The following is a 16,796-nucleotide window of genomic DNA, read 5'->3' as shown; positions in this document are numbered from 1 at the left end:
CTGTAGGTGTGTCCTGGCAGGTACTGGGCAAGAAGGCATCCTGGTCCTCTGTCCCCTCCATTCTCCTTTGTATGACTTAATTTCACAAAGGCGTTAGGAAAGGGGGAGTCCAGGACCATGACTGCACTGAAACCTTGCGGCTCCTTTTCCCCTGCTCCGTGGCCAATGAAGAAGGGAGCAGCAACAACCTGGGTCTTGTTCTGTGATGTCTTCATGCATGTACTGGTGTAAATGCCCCTCGCTTTGCGTAACCCTCCAAATGCTCCCAAGCAGGGTATTAGGATAAGATCTAGCCAATTCCTTATTAGAGGAGGGGCAGCATGGGCTAAAAGTGTTAAGTGACTCTGCTCTAAATAACCATGCTGCCAAAAATCGGCTACTTGGAAATTGCTGTAAAATCTGCATAATCTAGGGACAACCTGTAATACAGTGATAAAGCCTAGGAAAGTACATTTACAGCCAAAATACAGCATCTTGGTTGCCAATTTCATTGTACAATAGTGATAAGGAGCAATCAGCTGGTTTCTTTTCGTCAGCCTGTAGTTCCTTTGGTCTTCCACTTACCTGCTGGCTTTTCGGAGCTCCATGTCCAGCTGGGAGGACCAGGCAATCGCAGTAGGTGTCTACAAACCTCATTGTAAGGCTTCCGCAAGGAGAGGAGCTGAGTGATGCTCTCGAAGCACTCTGAGGCACCAGGCTCTAACACTGCAGGCAGATGATTTTTAGGGGTTATTCAACATAAGTTGAATTCTAGACCGCTCTGAGCTATTTGATAAACTTCTGAAGAATAAAAGCTGTTTCATCAATGATGCGGGGAACATGATCTTTGTTTGGACCTGTGGCTTGGATTGCATACCCATCCAAGCCGGTGCAAATTCATGTGAGTCCCTTTTGTCAGACCCTTCTTGAGAGGCAGAGAATTAGCAGGGACCCGTCCATCCCACGGCATCACCTGGTACCGCGGGTGAGCTGGTACAGATGTGGTGCCCATTTGTGGCCGGCGACCTCAGCACAGCATCATGACTTCTGTCCTGCTCTCCCCTCGACACATCAGTTGCACAAGAGGTGGGGAGAAGCAGACCATTGCAGGGCTGGGTAAGGTGTGTCACGGCCCCTCGGCATGGGCTGGTGGAGGAGGAGATGGGTGAGAAAGCCATCAGCCACCACTTCGTATCAGGTAAAGAACAACTGGAGAAAGGATCAGAAATTAAAAATGTTTAATTCAGTGCTGAGAGGTGCAAAGGATTGTACGCAAAAAGGAGAGATCAAGTGCTGGAGCACATGATGAAGAGCAGCTGATTGCAGAGTACATCCACGGGAGAGGGATTTCACCTCCGCTCCGCTTTTTGCAGCAAGGCTTAGGTGTGATCTCGATCCCCTGCTGAGCAGTGGCACGTACTGATTTAAATGGCTGCAAAGATCTCCTCGGTCTACTGGGTATTAAAACCAAATAGAAGTCAAGAATGTGGTTCTGCTAAGAAGAAATTCAAATCTCCTCTATCAAAAGGAGTGTATTCCTCATCTATTTCACTATGCGAAGTGCTGAGCCCAGTTCTAAGCAAAGCATTTACTTATACATAGGCAAGATAAAAGTAAAGAAGAGCAAATAAAATAAAAGGTATCAGCATAGCAGTTTTTTTAGAATACACAACTGAGATGGTTGGAGTGGTTTGGATTTTGCTTTGGAGACAAGAGGAGCCCAAGTGCCTTCCTAGAGCTGCGCTGCTATGCTTCTATGGTAAAACCTTCAAGAAGACCATGTGGGGCATTGAAGGGAGTAAAAAGATTAAGTGTGGTTAATATTTTGGTACACAATAATGAACTTTAGCAAGACCGCAAACCGAAAAGTATTAACCTACCCTCGCAAAGCTCAGTAAATAAGCATAAGTGATGTTTTATAGCTCACAAAACAGAAATGTTAGTCCAGGTACCTTCCATACTAAGGCAACAGTCAGCAACAACCATTACTTGTCAGAACAATCAGCACGCCCTTCAAATGTAGTATTTCATGCTACAAAAATCAAGAGCTGTGACTGAAATTTGGGAGTTGCTGGTTCCCTTTCCCATACATAATACAATAGAACTGTTTCCTTTGGTCGTCAGACATTTCTCGATGGTTTTAAAATACTTTGATCAATGGAAATTTAGTTAAACAATTGAAATATATAAGTTTTAGAAAGGACTTGGAATATTGGTCTAGTGGGTGCTCGTTTTAGTTAATATAATTCTATACAAATAAGCGGTGCTTAATTTTTGCTTTGTTTTGGTTTTCCTAATTTCAAGTAGTTTATTGTTTTCACTGGTTAAAAAACAAGTCAGCTCTTTTTGCAGCCTGCCCCCTTATTTTTCTTTTTAATGAAGGAGTAGAAAAAAAACAGAAGGAAAATGGGAAAATTGGGAAAAAGCTTTTATTAACTGTTTTCCCGTATGTGCATTTGGACTCGATGTGATTTAGTTCTGAGCTTATAACAGTAAAACCCTTGAAAATGAGATAAAGACTTTTCCAGAAGAGAATCCAGGATTAGATCACTGGTTCCATATCTAGGGAAAAGTCTAAAATTTTTGGTTTTGTTTAATATGTAGCAATTCTTTGGAAACTAGTGGGCAGTCAGCACTTGAAGTTCTAAAAGCCCATATACACAAGAAAAATACACTTTGTGTGTCTTTGTTGAAGAACCAGTAGGGTTTGCCTTAGCGCATGTTTTTTAAAGTAAGAGAGCGGTGAGGTATTGGCCCTGTAAATTAAAAAAAAAGAAAAAAGAAAAAGGGGTTTCCATGAAAAGTTCTTGAGCCTCGAGGCAGTTTTTTATTTTACATGTATTTTTTGTAATTTTCTAAATCATGATGACTGCCATCATCCTTTTATTCCATTAGTTGCATCCCATTCATCAATCTTTTTCTGAACTGTCAAGAGAGGTTCTTGCAGAGTGATTCAAATTGCCGTGTTTCCGAAGACTACTCATTAGCTCAGAAGGATTTTCAGTCAGAAGAATTAGAACAGACTCTGGTAGAATTAGGCCTACAGTTGTTTTTCAGGATTAGCTGTAATTTTTCAGTAAATGTATTGTTTTAGTGTGCACAGGATGAATGGCCAACAAATCTGATTTGTGAACTTCTGTTTCAGATTATTAGGAAAGCTCTAACAGAGGAAAAACAAGTGTCCACAAAGACATCTGCAGCAGATCTTGTGACAGAAACTGATCATTTTGTGGAAAATTTAATTATTTCTGTTCTGAAAGAGAAGTTTCCCTCCCACAGGTGAGTGCTTATAGAAAGAAACTACCAATAATGATGTTTTCCCTTTAAGAGCTGTGTATCTGACTGGCATTTAAAGGGAATTTTAAAAGTCTATATGTCTCTCTTACATATTACCCTATTGCTGTTGGACGCTTTCATAGGACTCCTTTCTTTAAAAAGTACCACTTCCCTATACTTAGTACTTTATATTTTCTAATAGTTACCTTTCTTAATAGATGTATTTAATAGTAATGCTTCCCCTGTAGGGACATCATGTATGAAGGTTTCGTATGGATCTCCATGATTTTCAGAATACCGATCTGTTCTCTGTTGGATAAGAATTATGCTAAGGATATTGGTTAAAATATAGCTGAAATTAACAATAGCAAAGGTACCATCCTGCAGACCTTTCCTTCACTTTCTTTTGCCATCATACATAAGCGTTTGCCAGAGCAGGACAAGTATCGTATTTAATCACATTTACCTTGTGTTGTGCAGAATCCTAAAATCAGTGAGAAGCAGGGTTGTTTGTCGTCATCATTTGATGTGTATATGTAAACAGGTTGGGGTGTCAACCCAAGGTTTTAAAAATAGATCAGATTGTTGACTCCTCTTGAATTATTATGGTCAATTTGAAAATAACAACTCCTAGCACATGCACAGATTAGAGAGACTGGTTTTGTATTAGTTGGCCGGGTTTGGTTTGATGCAGACTCTGCAATCGATTTCCACATTTGACTTCAGTCCACAAGGATAAAACTCGTTTTCCTGCAGAGCCTGTATATCCCTTAAATACTGTATGACTTCCTTCTAACTGTGTGCATCTCTGATGGAGACGAGCCTTGTGCTCTAGCACTGCACAGAAATCAACAAAGATGAAAATCTGGAGGGCTCAGCTACTAATCTGATTGTCGGTGATGCTGATGGAAAAAAAAAACATCATAGGAAGGAGCAGAAAGAACATTGTACACTAAATGCAGCTCTCTAAATACGTGTTGTATGTGATCGCATATTGAAGCAGTACTGTACAGCATAATGTGTGGTTCTTGGCCGCGATTCTCAAGAGAGTGCCAGGCTTCGCAAGCCTATTATTTGTGTAATATTCCTTCTACTATTGCTGGCTGTGCTCTTTTCTCATCTCCACTCTTACACTAGGTTTTTTTTTCCCTTGGAAGAGTCTGGCAGAGAACATAAAACAAAAACTTCTGACTTTATAAGCAAATGAAGGAGTTGCTGTTTCTTCAAGACAACTATTTTTTGCTGATATTGGTTGTTGATTTTGGCTGGAGTTTGTTCAGACAGTGAATGCATTTAGATTAAACAACAGATTAAAACAAGATTTAACTAGACTAGATTAAAACACTTGCATTGAAGAGTCCACAGTAGCAACCAAGGTTTAAATTAAAGTGCAACGAAAACATTAAAAAAATCATTTAAATTGTGTTCAGTTTTCCCCCTAATCTAGCTGTTGAAAGCATCATTGGAGATTTCTGTTTCTTTTTCTCTTAAATCATCTTGATTCTTATGTCCTCTGAATCAGAAAATGTACCTTAGGAGTTAGAAAAATTAAAGGGGATCTCATCAGAATCTGTGCCATTTGCAATGTGGCAGCGATGAGTCTTGAGATATTGGAAATGTACTCAGAAGTAAAGATGAATATTATGAAGACCTGTCAAAAAGGTAATTCCATCCCATGTTTCTTTCTTCTTCTCTCTGCTTGGCTAAGTGATGTGTATCACGCTCATTCGTGCTTCACCCAAGTTTTCATCTTTGCCCACTCTTTGGTACTCTGACATTCAGGCTCGACATTAGACAGAACTTCTTCACTGTTAGAGTCGTTAGGCATTGGAACGGGCTCCCCAGGGAGGTGGTGGAGTCATCGTCCCTGGAGGTGTTCAAAAAACGTTTAGACGTGGTACTTCAAGACATGGTTTAGTAGACATGGTGGCGTCAGGTATACGGTTGGACTTGATGATCTTTGAGGTCTCTTCCAACTATAATGATTCTATGATTCTATGACATGCTCCAAGTGAGTCTTTTCAAAAGGATATTTTTTCTGATCGATCTTTTGAGTTGCGGATAGGCACAGCCACAATATCAGGGGTCACTGGTTGAAAAAGGCAATCGTACCATTCGCCTGTGTTATTGTTACCCAGGTTGTCATCTTTGGTGTTAATTGTGGCCTTAATCCTGTAGACATTAAAGCCAGGGTGCAGCCGTTACGGAGGGTGACATCCAGCTCTAGCTTCCCGGCTTTCTGCCCTCAGAACCCCATACGGGGATAGGTGGGGGACAGCCCTGCTTTGAACCGCCTGCGCTCGAGGGGGTATCGCTCCCGCTGCCATTTATGCGATGCTACAGTTTCCCTGCTGTTCCAGCAATCAATTTCAGAGCGGGACCGTGGTATGAACAGATGTATGCTAAAGCTTGGCTAAAATTACTGGACTCATTTTCAGTGGGCGAAAACTGTAATCCAGATTTGAAGAGAGATCAACAGAGAGCTGGCAGGCTGGCATATTAAATTAACGACTGTAATAACATGGCTACCCCTCCCACTCCTCAAGCTGTTCCTAAAATTTGGTCTCCAGTGCTTCAGGCTGAATATTTTGTTTAGTTTGCATGTTTTTACAGAACAGAGAGCCCTAGAGCAACACATCTGATGTTGACCTTGAGGGACTCTCACAGATTCCGGTGTTGGGTAACAGTGAGGGCCTTGTTTTAACCTCTTAAGCCCAAATTTCATAAAATGTGCACCTAATTTGTCCTGCATCGATTTTGGGAAAATTATTTCTTGGACATCAAGGCTTTGTCAATGGCACTGCTGTGCCCCGGCTTCACGCGAGCATTTCTGTATGTGAGGGGTGCGGCGTCGCACCTCGCTGTGAGGAGAAGGCGAGGGACAGGCTGGCGATACGTGAGGGCAAAAGACCTTACACAGAAACACTGCTGTCTTTAAAGAGGCTCCATTTCACCGTGCTTTGACTGGCAAGACGGCGGCTACAGTCCAGGCTCTGGCTGGGGAGCTGGCAGGGGGTTGCAGCAGAGGCACAATTTATGAGGAGGACGGACAGTCTGAGGTGGGATGTGAGGCGCGCCGTCGGCGAGATGAGCTTCCTCTGCAGCCAGCAGCGCGGCCGAAGCGTATGGTTGGGTTTAGGTGCTAATTACAAGACTTGTAGAAGCAAAAGTCAAACGATACAGCACCAACAAGACAAAATAAGGGAATATTTAACGTGAGGACTCTGCAAAGTGTTATGTTTAACTGAGAATTCCAAACACTTGTTCGAGTCTTTCTCATTTCTCGGTTGTACACTAACACTTTGTCCTTCAGCTGTTACCTTTAATGGAGATGAAAATAGCAACAAACGCTTCCTCCTTCCGTCTTCATACCGACTGGGGCCCCGTAATGCCATCAAAATAGTCCGTTTCTACTGAGGGACAGGCAAAGCAGCATTTGGAAAATGCACGGTGTCTCCTCCTGCGCTGTCTGCAGGAGGTTACAAGCGTTATGTGGCATCGTGCTGCGCGTGGGGGGGCACCGAAGGAAATAGCTGCTGCTGTAGTCCGAGGGAAGCAACTGTTTCTGCAAAAGACATTTTTCTCTTTATTTTATCCAATTTTTCCCTCTTCTTGTCTTTGAGAGAAGCTTTCTTGCCTTCAGGCATTTGCAGGAACTCTGAGTACCGCTACCGGTTGTTCGAGTGTGAAACCAAACGCAAGACTCGGTGCTGGCAGTCTGATCCCACACCTTCTGTACGTGCAGGACTCTACTCAGTTCTGTGAGAGTATCACCTGCACAGCCCTTATGGGAACAGACCCTGAGCACTTCTTTGGGAAAGCGGGATCGCTCAGGTCGGCAGGAAACGCGCCAGAACTGGATGTTCATTTCCCAGGGAAAAAGGAAGGGGGGGCGGGGGGGGAAGCATATCGCCTAAAAGAAATTGGGACAGAACAGAAGATGAACTCAGATTTCAATGTGTGCCTTGTGCGTCCAAACAACAAACAAAAAAATTATTTTGTTGATTTTCTCTGGGTCGTGGGAAAAAGAAAGTTCAGCTTTGTAAACCTTTTGATTTCCTGAGTTAGACTACTGTAAAAAATTCAAGTAGGAGTGAGATTGTGGATTTTCTAAGAGTGCATTATTTCTTGCTGACTGAATTTGACTGTACAAGAGAAGTAGCTACAGTTTGCAGTTTATATTACTTACTGCAAGAGACAGGCCTGATTCATAAAATTACATTCTGCATAAAAAAACCCTTCTTCTAGAGTTCCAGGGATGCCAGTTCAGATCCATTTCTGCATTCATTTTCATGACTTTCTTAATGGTATATTGGGAAAGTGAACATAAATGGAGTTCTTTTTTACCACGTAAAATAGTATGTTGTAAATGTGAGAACTCTCCTTCAGAGTTTCTGTGAAAGTTCCCCATTCCCAAATGAAAAAAGCAAAATGTGTCTTCATACATGCATATACATTTATACAAAAAAATTGTATATATATGCGTGTAAAAAAAATTATCTCTTCAAAAACAGAAGGATGGAGTTTGACTTTCCAAGTTCACATATCTGAGCCAATTTTCTGCAACACTTGTTTTACTCCACACCAAATGCAGGTTTATTGGAGAAGAATCCACTGCTGCTGGTTCAAAATGTGTCCTCACTGACAGTCCGACCTGGATTATTGACCCTGTTGATGGAACGTGCAACTTTGTGCACAGGTAAGTGGACAGTGAACTGGGAAATATATAAAAAAGCAAAATGTAGCTTCTCACAAATCCTCCCTTCTGCTTAAAGGTGTTTTACAGGGGTCGATTTGTTCCTTTGACTCATAAAAAGGAGTCATCCCTTTATCTTTTTGTACCTCGTGTAGTGTAGCTGAGGGAGTGTGTGTTTGTGCTGGAGGGAGCTCTATACTGTTATCTAAAGGTAAGCTAAAGTTTCTCCTGATTGCTTAATGACCCAAAGCTCTTGACTCACAGCTCGTTTAATATAACTGCACGTTAACGTGCCGAGACTCGAGCTGAACTGGAGGAACAAGGCTGTGCTATGATGACACTTGGCCTAACGCCGTATGTGGTTGTTACACATTCCTGTGAGTAGTGGTGTGTTCTCCCTTTCAAATACAAATGCTTCATTTTTCCTGGGAAGTGCAACCATTTCACGCATGTAGAGTAGGACTGAAAACGTAAGTTATACGTAGATACTGGTTTTAAATTTCTGTAACAGCTCTCTGCAAAAAGAAATCTAGGGAGCATTACTGCAAAAATGCAAAAGTTTAATTCATCATTTGAGTGCTAGGAGTTGTAAACTAATGACTGTTCATAATACTTCTACTTAAAAACCTTAAATGTGTTCTGCCTTATAGTTAGTGACTTAACATAACTGCAGGTATCATTCAAAAATAAATAAATAAATAAATAAAGCATTTCCTTCACTTTTGGTGGAATTCTCTAGGATTCAAGGGGAGGTGGGGCCATGTCATGTGCTGGTGTTTCATGCGATTAAGTGAAATTTTTCTCTTTCTAGCAATATTTTCTGGACCTTTACTTTACAGCCCTTTTTCAAAATGTGTTTAAGAAATGAATTTATTTCATTGTTTAAAATGCAATAATTATACCTTAGTCAAAAGGACCAAATTAAATACATGATCATCACTTTGACAAAAGAGAGGGCAGAGGAACTGGTTTCTCCTTCTGTTGATGTCAGCAGCAAGGTATCTCCGTGGTACTTAATTGTCCTCTCCGATACTTGAACTTGAACAAAATGTGCTCTTAAAAGTGATGACTTGTTATAACGACATTAATGATTTTACACTGGATAATTCAAAAAGCATATAATCTAAAGCAAAAAGATCACTAAAAGATACAACACGTTTAGTATAAAAATCCTGATATCTTCATGTGCTTATTTCTTGCTTTCTCCAATATTAAATTACATTTTTAAAGGAAGTGACAGTTAAAGAGGCTGACAAAGGAGAAACAGTACAATGTCAAGAGCATTTTGCCGCAAGTAAAATCACAGAGCTCCATGTGGGGTTTTGTTGCCTAAGGGAGTTGCATAAGGAGTAAGTTGAGAGATTTTTCATCAGTAACGCTTCTTTTCTTATTTTTCACAGATTTCCAACAGTGGCAGTGAGCATTGGATTTGCTGTTAACAAAGAGGTATGAACTATGTTCTTTAAGATGGGTACCTGAGAGTGGTTAGAAGCCTCAAAACCATGTGGGAACTTTACATAAAATAATTTTTTTTAAAAAATCGGCCACTATTCAGGTTTGTCCATGCTTTTTAAATGCATTTGATCATACTCTACTAGTCTAAAATCCTAGTCCTGCAAAACTTACTTACACAAACTGGGAATTACAAGACAATCCTTACAAATTATTGTGAATATTATAGGATTTATGTGGAGAAAGAACGGGAGTACAGGTGTGATCAAGGTTTTGTAAGACAAAACCATAATGAGTTAAATATAGTGCTGCCTATTCATAATTTAAACATATCTCCCAGTGTTCTTACATTATTATTATTGCTTCTTTCCTGCTAGCAGTATCTGTGAAAGCTAACTGCTGCTATGAGGCAATTCAGAACTGATTTCTATGAGAGTGCAAAATTATGGGCCTAGTTCATTTAATCTGCCTCTGTGTTTTCTTAACATAGTAAAATAACTATATTTCCCTCATGAGAGCTTGATTCCAGGGGGGAAAAGGTACCTAGCCTTCATATGTGCCATTTTGAGTTTCCTAGCTATACTCGTTCATGCTAGTGCCTTTTCTCCAGATGTTGTCGGTTTTCGGTTTGATATGTACAGAAGAAATAGCTATTCAAATTGCCAAGGAATGTGCCTCTCTCAGCCTAATTCCACGATCTTAAATGTATGTATAGCTGTAAGTGAAGCCAGCAAGAATTCTGTGCAAAAACAAGATAGTTTTCAGATGTGCTAGTGGCTCTTACTGATTTAAACATAACAATGTTGTGTACTTCTAGAGTTATACTTTTCAAACGTGGAAACTACAGAGAAACACTTCCATGCTTTTCTGAAGTTTATTCATTCCCAAAGGTCCTTTTGAATGCTACATATTATTACTAGACAGCTTTCTCTAATATTTATGTTTTCTAGAATGCCATCCTGATTTTGATGCTGCATATTTTGGGTTATGTAAACTAAACAAAGCTGAAACAAAAATAAAGAGTGATGTTAAATCTCACTCAGTAAACAAATGGGAAAAGCAGAAAAAATTAGTAAGCTGAAAAGGAGCCAAAGTACACACAGGGGTACTGGCCTGAATGTAAGCCTTGAACAGAACTGAAGAAATTCCTGCAGATGTCTTCAGGGAGAGAGTCTATTAATAGTGTGTTCTTCAAAAAACCCCTTGGTTTAGATGGGACCTCAGGGTAGGGAGCGAGGACAGTCTATTCCCTTTGAATTGTCTCTGATGAACACCAATGATTATTCACATTGAGTGGAGGAGGGCAGCAGGAAAAGATTTGGAGTCTAGGACATCTGAGATGTTTTCTTGACCTTCTTACCAACTTCATCTGTGACCTTGGGCAAGTCACTTAATTTTTGTGTATCTGTCCGCCCCTAAATAAAATATTGCTATTAGTACTTACCTAGGGGTGATTTTAGGAGCTGATCATTGAAGTTTGTAAAGTGCTTTAAAATTTAATAGGTGAAACCTATTAAAGTAATGGAAATATTCAATACCTTGGGTTTAATCAAGGGTCGAATTCTGACCCTCTTCTCATTGGTAAATCCTACAAAAATTCCAGTGTTGCTCATTCTCAAGCTTCCATCAAGGGTCACAATATTTGGCATTTCTCTTCAAACTCCTCCTCTTGGAGTCACGTGACTTCCTGAGATTCTCACTTTTATGTGTAAACAGAAGGACTTTGCAGAGAAACGTTTGAACAAGTAACTGGAGTGTACTACTTGGGTTGAAGAGGTGGGCAAATCAAATGCATCACGAAAAGTGAAGTGCATATGAAAGCATCCACTGTCAATAAACAGCGTGCCATGACTTCTGCGTTCAGATGCCCAACTCATCATATCTATGTATCTGGGGCTGCAGACCTTCAGGGTCCAGCCGAAGTCAGTGGGATTACTTCTAGGTGTAACTGCTCACCAGTGAAAGTAAAGTGTTCAGAACCTGGCCTTAGAGGACGTGCATACTTTCAACAAAAACATACAATTGAATTTGAAATCAGCTTAGCATTTAATCCCGTCTAATGTGAACACAAACAAGCTGCAAGTAAGAGTTTAGAAGATCACAAACAGATTGCATTAACTTCTCTTTATAAACTGAATTTTATATGATCTATATCTCAATAACACAGTAATAGTAAAATTATTCCAGTTTATTAGCATCAGTATAATCTTTGATTACATGTGCCAATTAAAATATTGCTGATCTTTCTGCCATTAGTAGTTGTTTATATTAATGATGAGTAATTTGAGTTGCATTCATTTCTTTCCTTTTCAAAATCTTAAAGCTTGAATTTGGTGTAATTTACCACTGCACTGAAGAACGATTATACACTGGTAGAAGAGGTCAAGGGGCATTTTGTAATGACAAAAGGCTTCAGGTATCAAAAGAGACAGGTTGGTCTAGATTTTGTTAGAACTCTAAAAGGAATATGTTAATTTTGTTTCAGAGTTGTTGCAAATCATCATTAGGATAATGAACATCATTATCCTGATGGAAAGTATTTCACCTGCATGATAATTTTGTTGTTATGTGTTTGTTTTTTTCTGGAAAATCACAACTTTCCTCATTTTCTTTTTAAAACGTACATCTGAATATGAACTATTTAAATAATCCTAAATTATTTTGCTTCATAACCATTGTTTAAAATAAGGAAGAATTAGTAGATTCACCAGTTTCATTCCAGCTGTACACAGCTGTAACTTTTTTTGAGCAAGATGCAATGGGAATGGTGAATCAAATTCAGAGTACTATGGCGGTCGTTATTCACTTATTTTCCAATAAACTTGTGCGTCATAGAGTGTATTATGTCTGTAGGCATACATGCTAACAGTAAACTAAAGGATGCATGCTTCATTAGGGGTTCTTTAACAGCTTGCTTTTGTGTGTGAGGTATGTTTCAACGTACAGATAGCTAGCAACACTTAGTCAACACACTTAAATGGAATTTCTTTTCTTGGTAAACCAAGTCATAGATCTGTCTGTTTACCTAATGATAATAGATAATAATGATCAGATGTCTGTAGAGAAGTTTTCTTTTAATCAAGCAAAATGCAGAGGAGAACGTAACGCTTGGTTGTAGACATGTGCCAAAAATGTACATCATTGTACACAGGAGATGGTAAAAATTTCACCCCAAAAAGAGATTTAATGAACTTGAAACACAGTAAATTCAAGCAATTTAACATACAGATTTGTTGTAGTGCCCCAAGCAGATCCTGCATCAAAACTTCCCTGAAATTTGGGAAGTTTGGCTATTCACCTAAATTAATGGTGAGCTGGGGTCTCCTTATTTGGAGAGATGGAGCAAATTGTAAAGTCAGTGAGCCCTAAGATTTTAATCCTTGGTTATACATCACATTTTTGTCAGTGCTCGAATATCTCATATTGCACAAAAGCCCATGGTGGCAGAGACTATTAGGAAAAACCAGGGGTGCTCCCACTTGGGCTGGCTGAGCCACTCGTGAAATGACCTCGCTCGCTTTTGTGGTCAGAGCCTTCTGGTTTCCAGTTGAGCAAGGAACAATTTTGGCACATGCTGCTTTTGTCCTCCTTTCTCTGGACATCCAGTCTACGTGGGTGTCTAGAACACAGCAAGGGGAGTGGACCTTCTGCCCTTCCAAGTGCTTTGAAATTTAACTTTGTTTTGAGAGACATCATTTGGTGGTGGGCAATTTCACCAGTGAAGATGGATCTTCTTTAGTCTCACTTCTATTAATGTTCTAAGTGGATAAAATCACAGTTGCTCTTTTCCTGTAAGGACTGTGGCTTCAGTGAAATAAACCAACCCTGGAACAGAGAGTGGGTGTCCCTGTACCTACCACTGGGACTCAAGTAGCCTTCACCAATGCACGATGTGTTGGAGGTCTAGGCTGTTGTGTTACTTCATGCCTTTTGTTTTCAGGAAATGTGACTGTTGTGTAACGTTGATCTACGCTATACGTTCATTGTTCAGATTCAACCATTTGAAATCACAGTCCAGGCAAACGCTGTTCCTAGTCAATGCCAAATTTTGTTGAGGTCTGGTATGGGAGTCCAAGTGGTCAGGACACACTTAAACGAAGGATCCATCTTCCCTTTGATCTTGAGTGGTACTCTCATGCTTAGATTCAGGTCAGGCCTTACATGTGCTAATACTGTAAGTGTATTTTCTTTTTTTAATCTTCTGTGGTCAACAGAATTGGTCTTTTCCTCATAAAGCTATGCATATCACTGTTAAATCTCTTCTACCAAGCCTCCTTAGTCTTCTGGCCTCTATCAGAGTGAGGAGTAGTCAGTGAATTTCCTCTTGCGCCTTGAATTCCTGAAACCCCATCGAGCCAGCTCAGCCAGCTCCTTTTCCTAAGCAGAGACCTCCCTCTTCCTTGCCTTAGTCTCTATCCAGTTTCTACCTGTAGCCCTGATGAAAATTGAAGAGATCCATTTGTGCATTAGAAACCTATTTAATCAAAAGAACAACCGTCTTAAGCTATGACTGGTGTGGTGTGAATGCTTGGTGCATTTCAGCAATGAGGCGTGCATTAAATGTTCTGTAATTATAAATTGGGTCTGTTACGTAAAAAGATCTAAGGCAGATTGCTTTCACTGTCCAGGGTTTTCAGTGGTGGCTAAACAATGAATATCCAGTGCCTGGACTGGTGTTTCTATATTTCAATGCAGTAATTTAAAAAGTGGCTGTTAATTCTGTGTTCCTACAGTTAAGCTTTGTGATACCTAGTAACTTTTAATCTAATTACATACCTGTTACTCACCAACCATTTACCGCATTGCTTGAACCCATAATGTTCCTCTGCAATACTAAATTCATTCGTAGCCTGTTTAATTAAATGATGTCTCGCTCCAACCTAATTTGCTTTTGAAAACCTCCTTGCTACTTCTGCTCAGAATTTTCAACTGATGCAATTAGCTGTAATAACCAGGTAGACATTCCCTGTCTGAATGAACGCCTAGCCTTTAACCCAGGGTAGAAGGTGACACCCAGCACTTGGGCAGAGCCCAATTAGTAAGTCATCAACTGCTAAACCTTTAAGTGGAAGCAGGGACACTTGGCACGTGATCAGCCATCTCCACCTACATTGGCATACGCTTGTTCTGTACTGGCAATATTCAGATCTCAGGTGAGGGCTACTTCAACACCTTGCCAGTCACCGTGGGTCTCTCCTTTGACGGTACACGAGGCTGATACCCTCATCTGCTGTAGGTCAGAATTGCCCTTGCTGAACACAATACAAATATAACATTCATGTATTACTATTAATTAAGATACCGCTTTAGTTTGCGGTAAGAAAGGGGTTTTTTCAGTCATAAGCTGTCTTCCGCCTTTGAAATGTCAGAATGAACGGGAGCTATTACTGGGTGACTGATGATTTAGGTAGAAACTTTTCTTTCCTCTTGTTGTATTCCCAAATGTTTATCATTTGTTAAAAAATTACATTAAAGTTCCCTATTCAAGAACAATCCTGTTTTCAAATATGATTAGATTAGCATCATTGACAGTTACTGGGTCACTGGATTATTTTTAGTTGACTGCGCATGTTAGTGAATTTGCCAAAAGCTGACCAGTCAATGAAATAAAACAATGTATGGAAACAGAAGGAATGTAAGAATGCATTCTTGCTTTTAATCTTCCTGTTCTTCCCCCCCCGCCCCAAGTGGGTTTAGATTAGACCATTTGATATGAGAAATCTAGTCTTGCTTGAATTTTTATGCAAAGTTGTCACTTATCCTATGAAAGAGTTTAGGGTGAAAAAAGGGACATGAAGATTGTTTTTCTGTGAAAAGCCATTAGTGTTGTAAGTTAAAAACAAATTTCCAGAACCTACCTGGAAACTGTTGAATTAACGGAAACAACTACCTACCATTGCAGATATCTCGAAGGCCTTAATTTTAACAGAAATTGGTCCAAAACGTGACCCTGCAACTTTGAAATTGTTCCTTGGTAACATTGAGAGATTGCTCAAGGCCCAAGCACACGGGTAAGATACTTTACAATATATGTCTCACATTTGTGACCGAGAGTCATTAAAAATCCCAAACCCGCCCCCCCGCCCCCCCAACCAAACAAGTACATTGCACGTTTTGCAATCTCGACACATAGGTTGGCATCAAAGGCATTTTCTGCTTTACGTTTCCGTGTCCCCTTCTGGCGGGGTTTAGGGTCCGTGTCATCGGGAGCTCAACCCTGGCGCTCTGCCATTTGGCGTCTGGCGCTGCAGATGCCTATTACCAGTTTGGGTTACACTGCTGGGACTTGGCAGCAGCGACCGTCATCATTAGAGAGGCTGGTGGCACTGTGATAGACACTTCAGGTGAGTAAAATATCCTTCTTTTCATTGACTTTTTGGGGACTGAGTGGCTATTTCGGGGCAACTTGTGTTACCTCCGTACAGGCCTTCTCCCGTGGCTCTGTCTCTTTCTAGCAATATTCTGTAGAAGCGTCTGTACTCTCCGCTAGATGCTGGGTGGTTATTCATAGCACACTGATGTAATGCCAGCCTGGGGTTTCATCACATCAAAGGTCTTCTGAGTCAAATTATTTCTGTGACTTTGAGTAATTCCTTTAAAGCATCAGATCTACAGTAAAGGACTAGCCCAGGAGATTGGTAGGTGCACTCAGACTCCAAGCAGATTTTGGCAGAGACAGCCTCCCGAGGAAGGAGGGCTCTCAGGTACATGTCTGAACGTGTGGGACGAGGAACCACTCGGAGGGAGTAAAGGACAGCACAGTCTCCGGATTATTATTTTATTCGTTTAGATGGTGCACATCTCAGAGTAATGGTTTACTGGTGACCAGCATGTGGGTACTGTGGAAAGATATGGGGGATTAAGAAGAAGGGTATGCTGATTGAACTGATTCCTGTTCTGTCCTGTCCTGTTGCTAAAAGAAGGGAATATTGCATTTATTGGTGGATACTGAACGAATCTAGACATTCGCTGCTTCTGTCGCAGACTTTGTCACTGTATCTAGAATTTTCTGAAATAATTTTTTGCCGGAGATTTCCAGATAGGAGTTGCTGAATTAGATTGTCCTTCCCACCCCAAAAGGAGCTACGTATGAAGTTGTTTCAGTGTTTCTGAACCTACCTAATTACAGCACGGTTTATATTTAAGAATACGTTGCCTTTTTACGTGATGTAAGGCAGTTCTCATTAATCCTCTTGTCCTCAGGGGGACCGCTGGATCTTATGTCCTGCCGAGTGATTGCTGCAGGCACCAGAGAGATGGCTATGTTCATAGCTCAGGAAATACAAACTATTCACTACAGACGGGATGATGAAAATTAAATACCTACAACATGGAGTCTGCCCTCCTGAACTATGTAACTTTTGCAAGATGGGTGGCTTAAAGGGTACGTGAT

General features: G+C 40.5%; 1 protein-coding gene across 1 annotated transcript in view; it reads left to right on the top strand.

The window, feature by feature from the left end:
* Positions 1-1,120: 1,120 nt before the first annotated feature.
* The window catches only part of IMPA2 (inositol(myo)-1(or 4)-monophosphatase 2), a 16,161-nt gene continuing 485 nt past the window's right edge, over positions 1,121-16,796 (top strand). Inside the window, exons 1-8 of the mRNA XM_009698280.1 lie at positions 1,121-1,177; positions 3,125-3,258; positions 7,850-7,954; positions 9,352-9,397; positions 11,727-11,835; positions 15,306-15,414; positions 15,596-15,747; positions 16,607-16,796. The exon at positions 16,607-16,796 is cut by the window's right edge and continues 485 nt beyond it. Of these exons, the coding sequence (XP_009696582.1) occupies positions 1,121-1,177; positions 3,125-3,258; positions 7,850-7,954; positions 9,352-9,397; positions 11,727-11,835; positions 15,306-15,414; positions 15,596-15,747; positions 16,607-16,722 (828 nt within the window). The 3' untranslated portion in view covers positions 16,723-16,796. The remainder of the gene's footprint in view (positions 1,178-3,124; positions 3,259-7,849; positions 7,955-9,351; positions 9,398-11,726; positions 11,836-15,305; positions 15,415-15,595; positions 15,748-16,606) is intronic.

This window comes from Cariama cristata, unplaced genomic scaffold (genome assembly GCF_000690535.1).
Source record: "Cariama cristata isolate BGI_N322 unplaced genomic scaffold, ASM69053v1 scaffold18254, whole genome shotgun sequence".
Taxonomy (NCBI): Eukaryota; Metazoa; Chordata; class Aves; order Cariamiformes; family Cariamidae; genus Cariama; species Cariama cristata.
The sequence above is the reverse complement of the archived record's forward strand: the minus strand, read 5'-3'. Positions and strand labels throughout refer to the sequence as shown.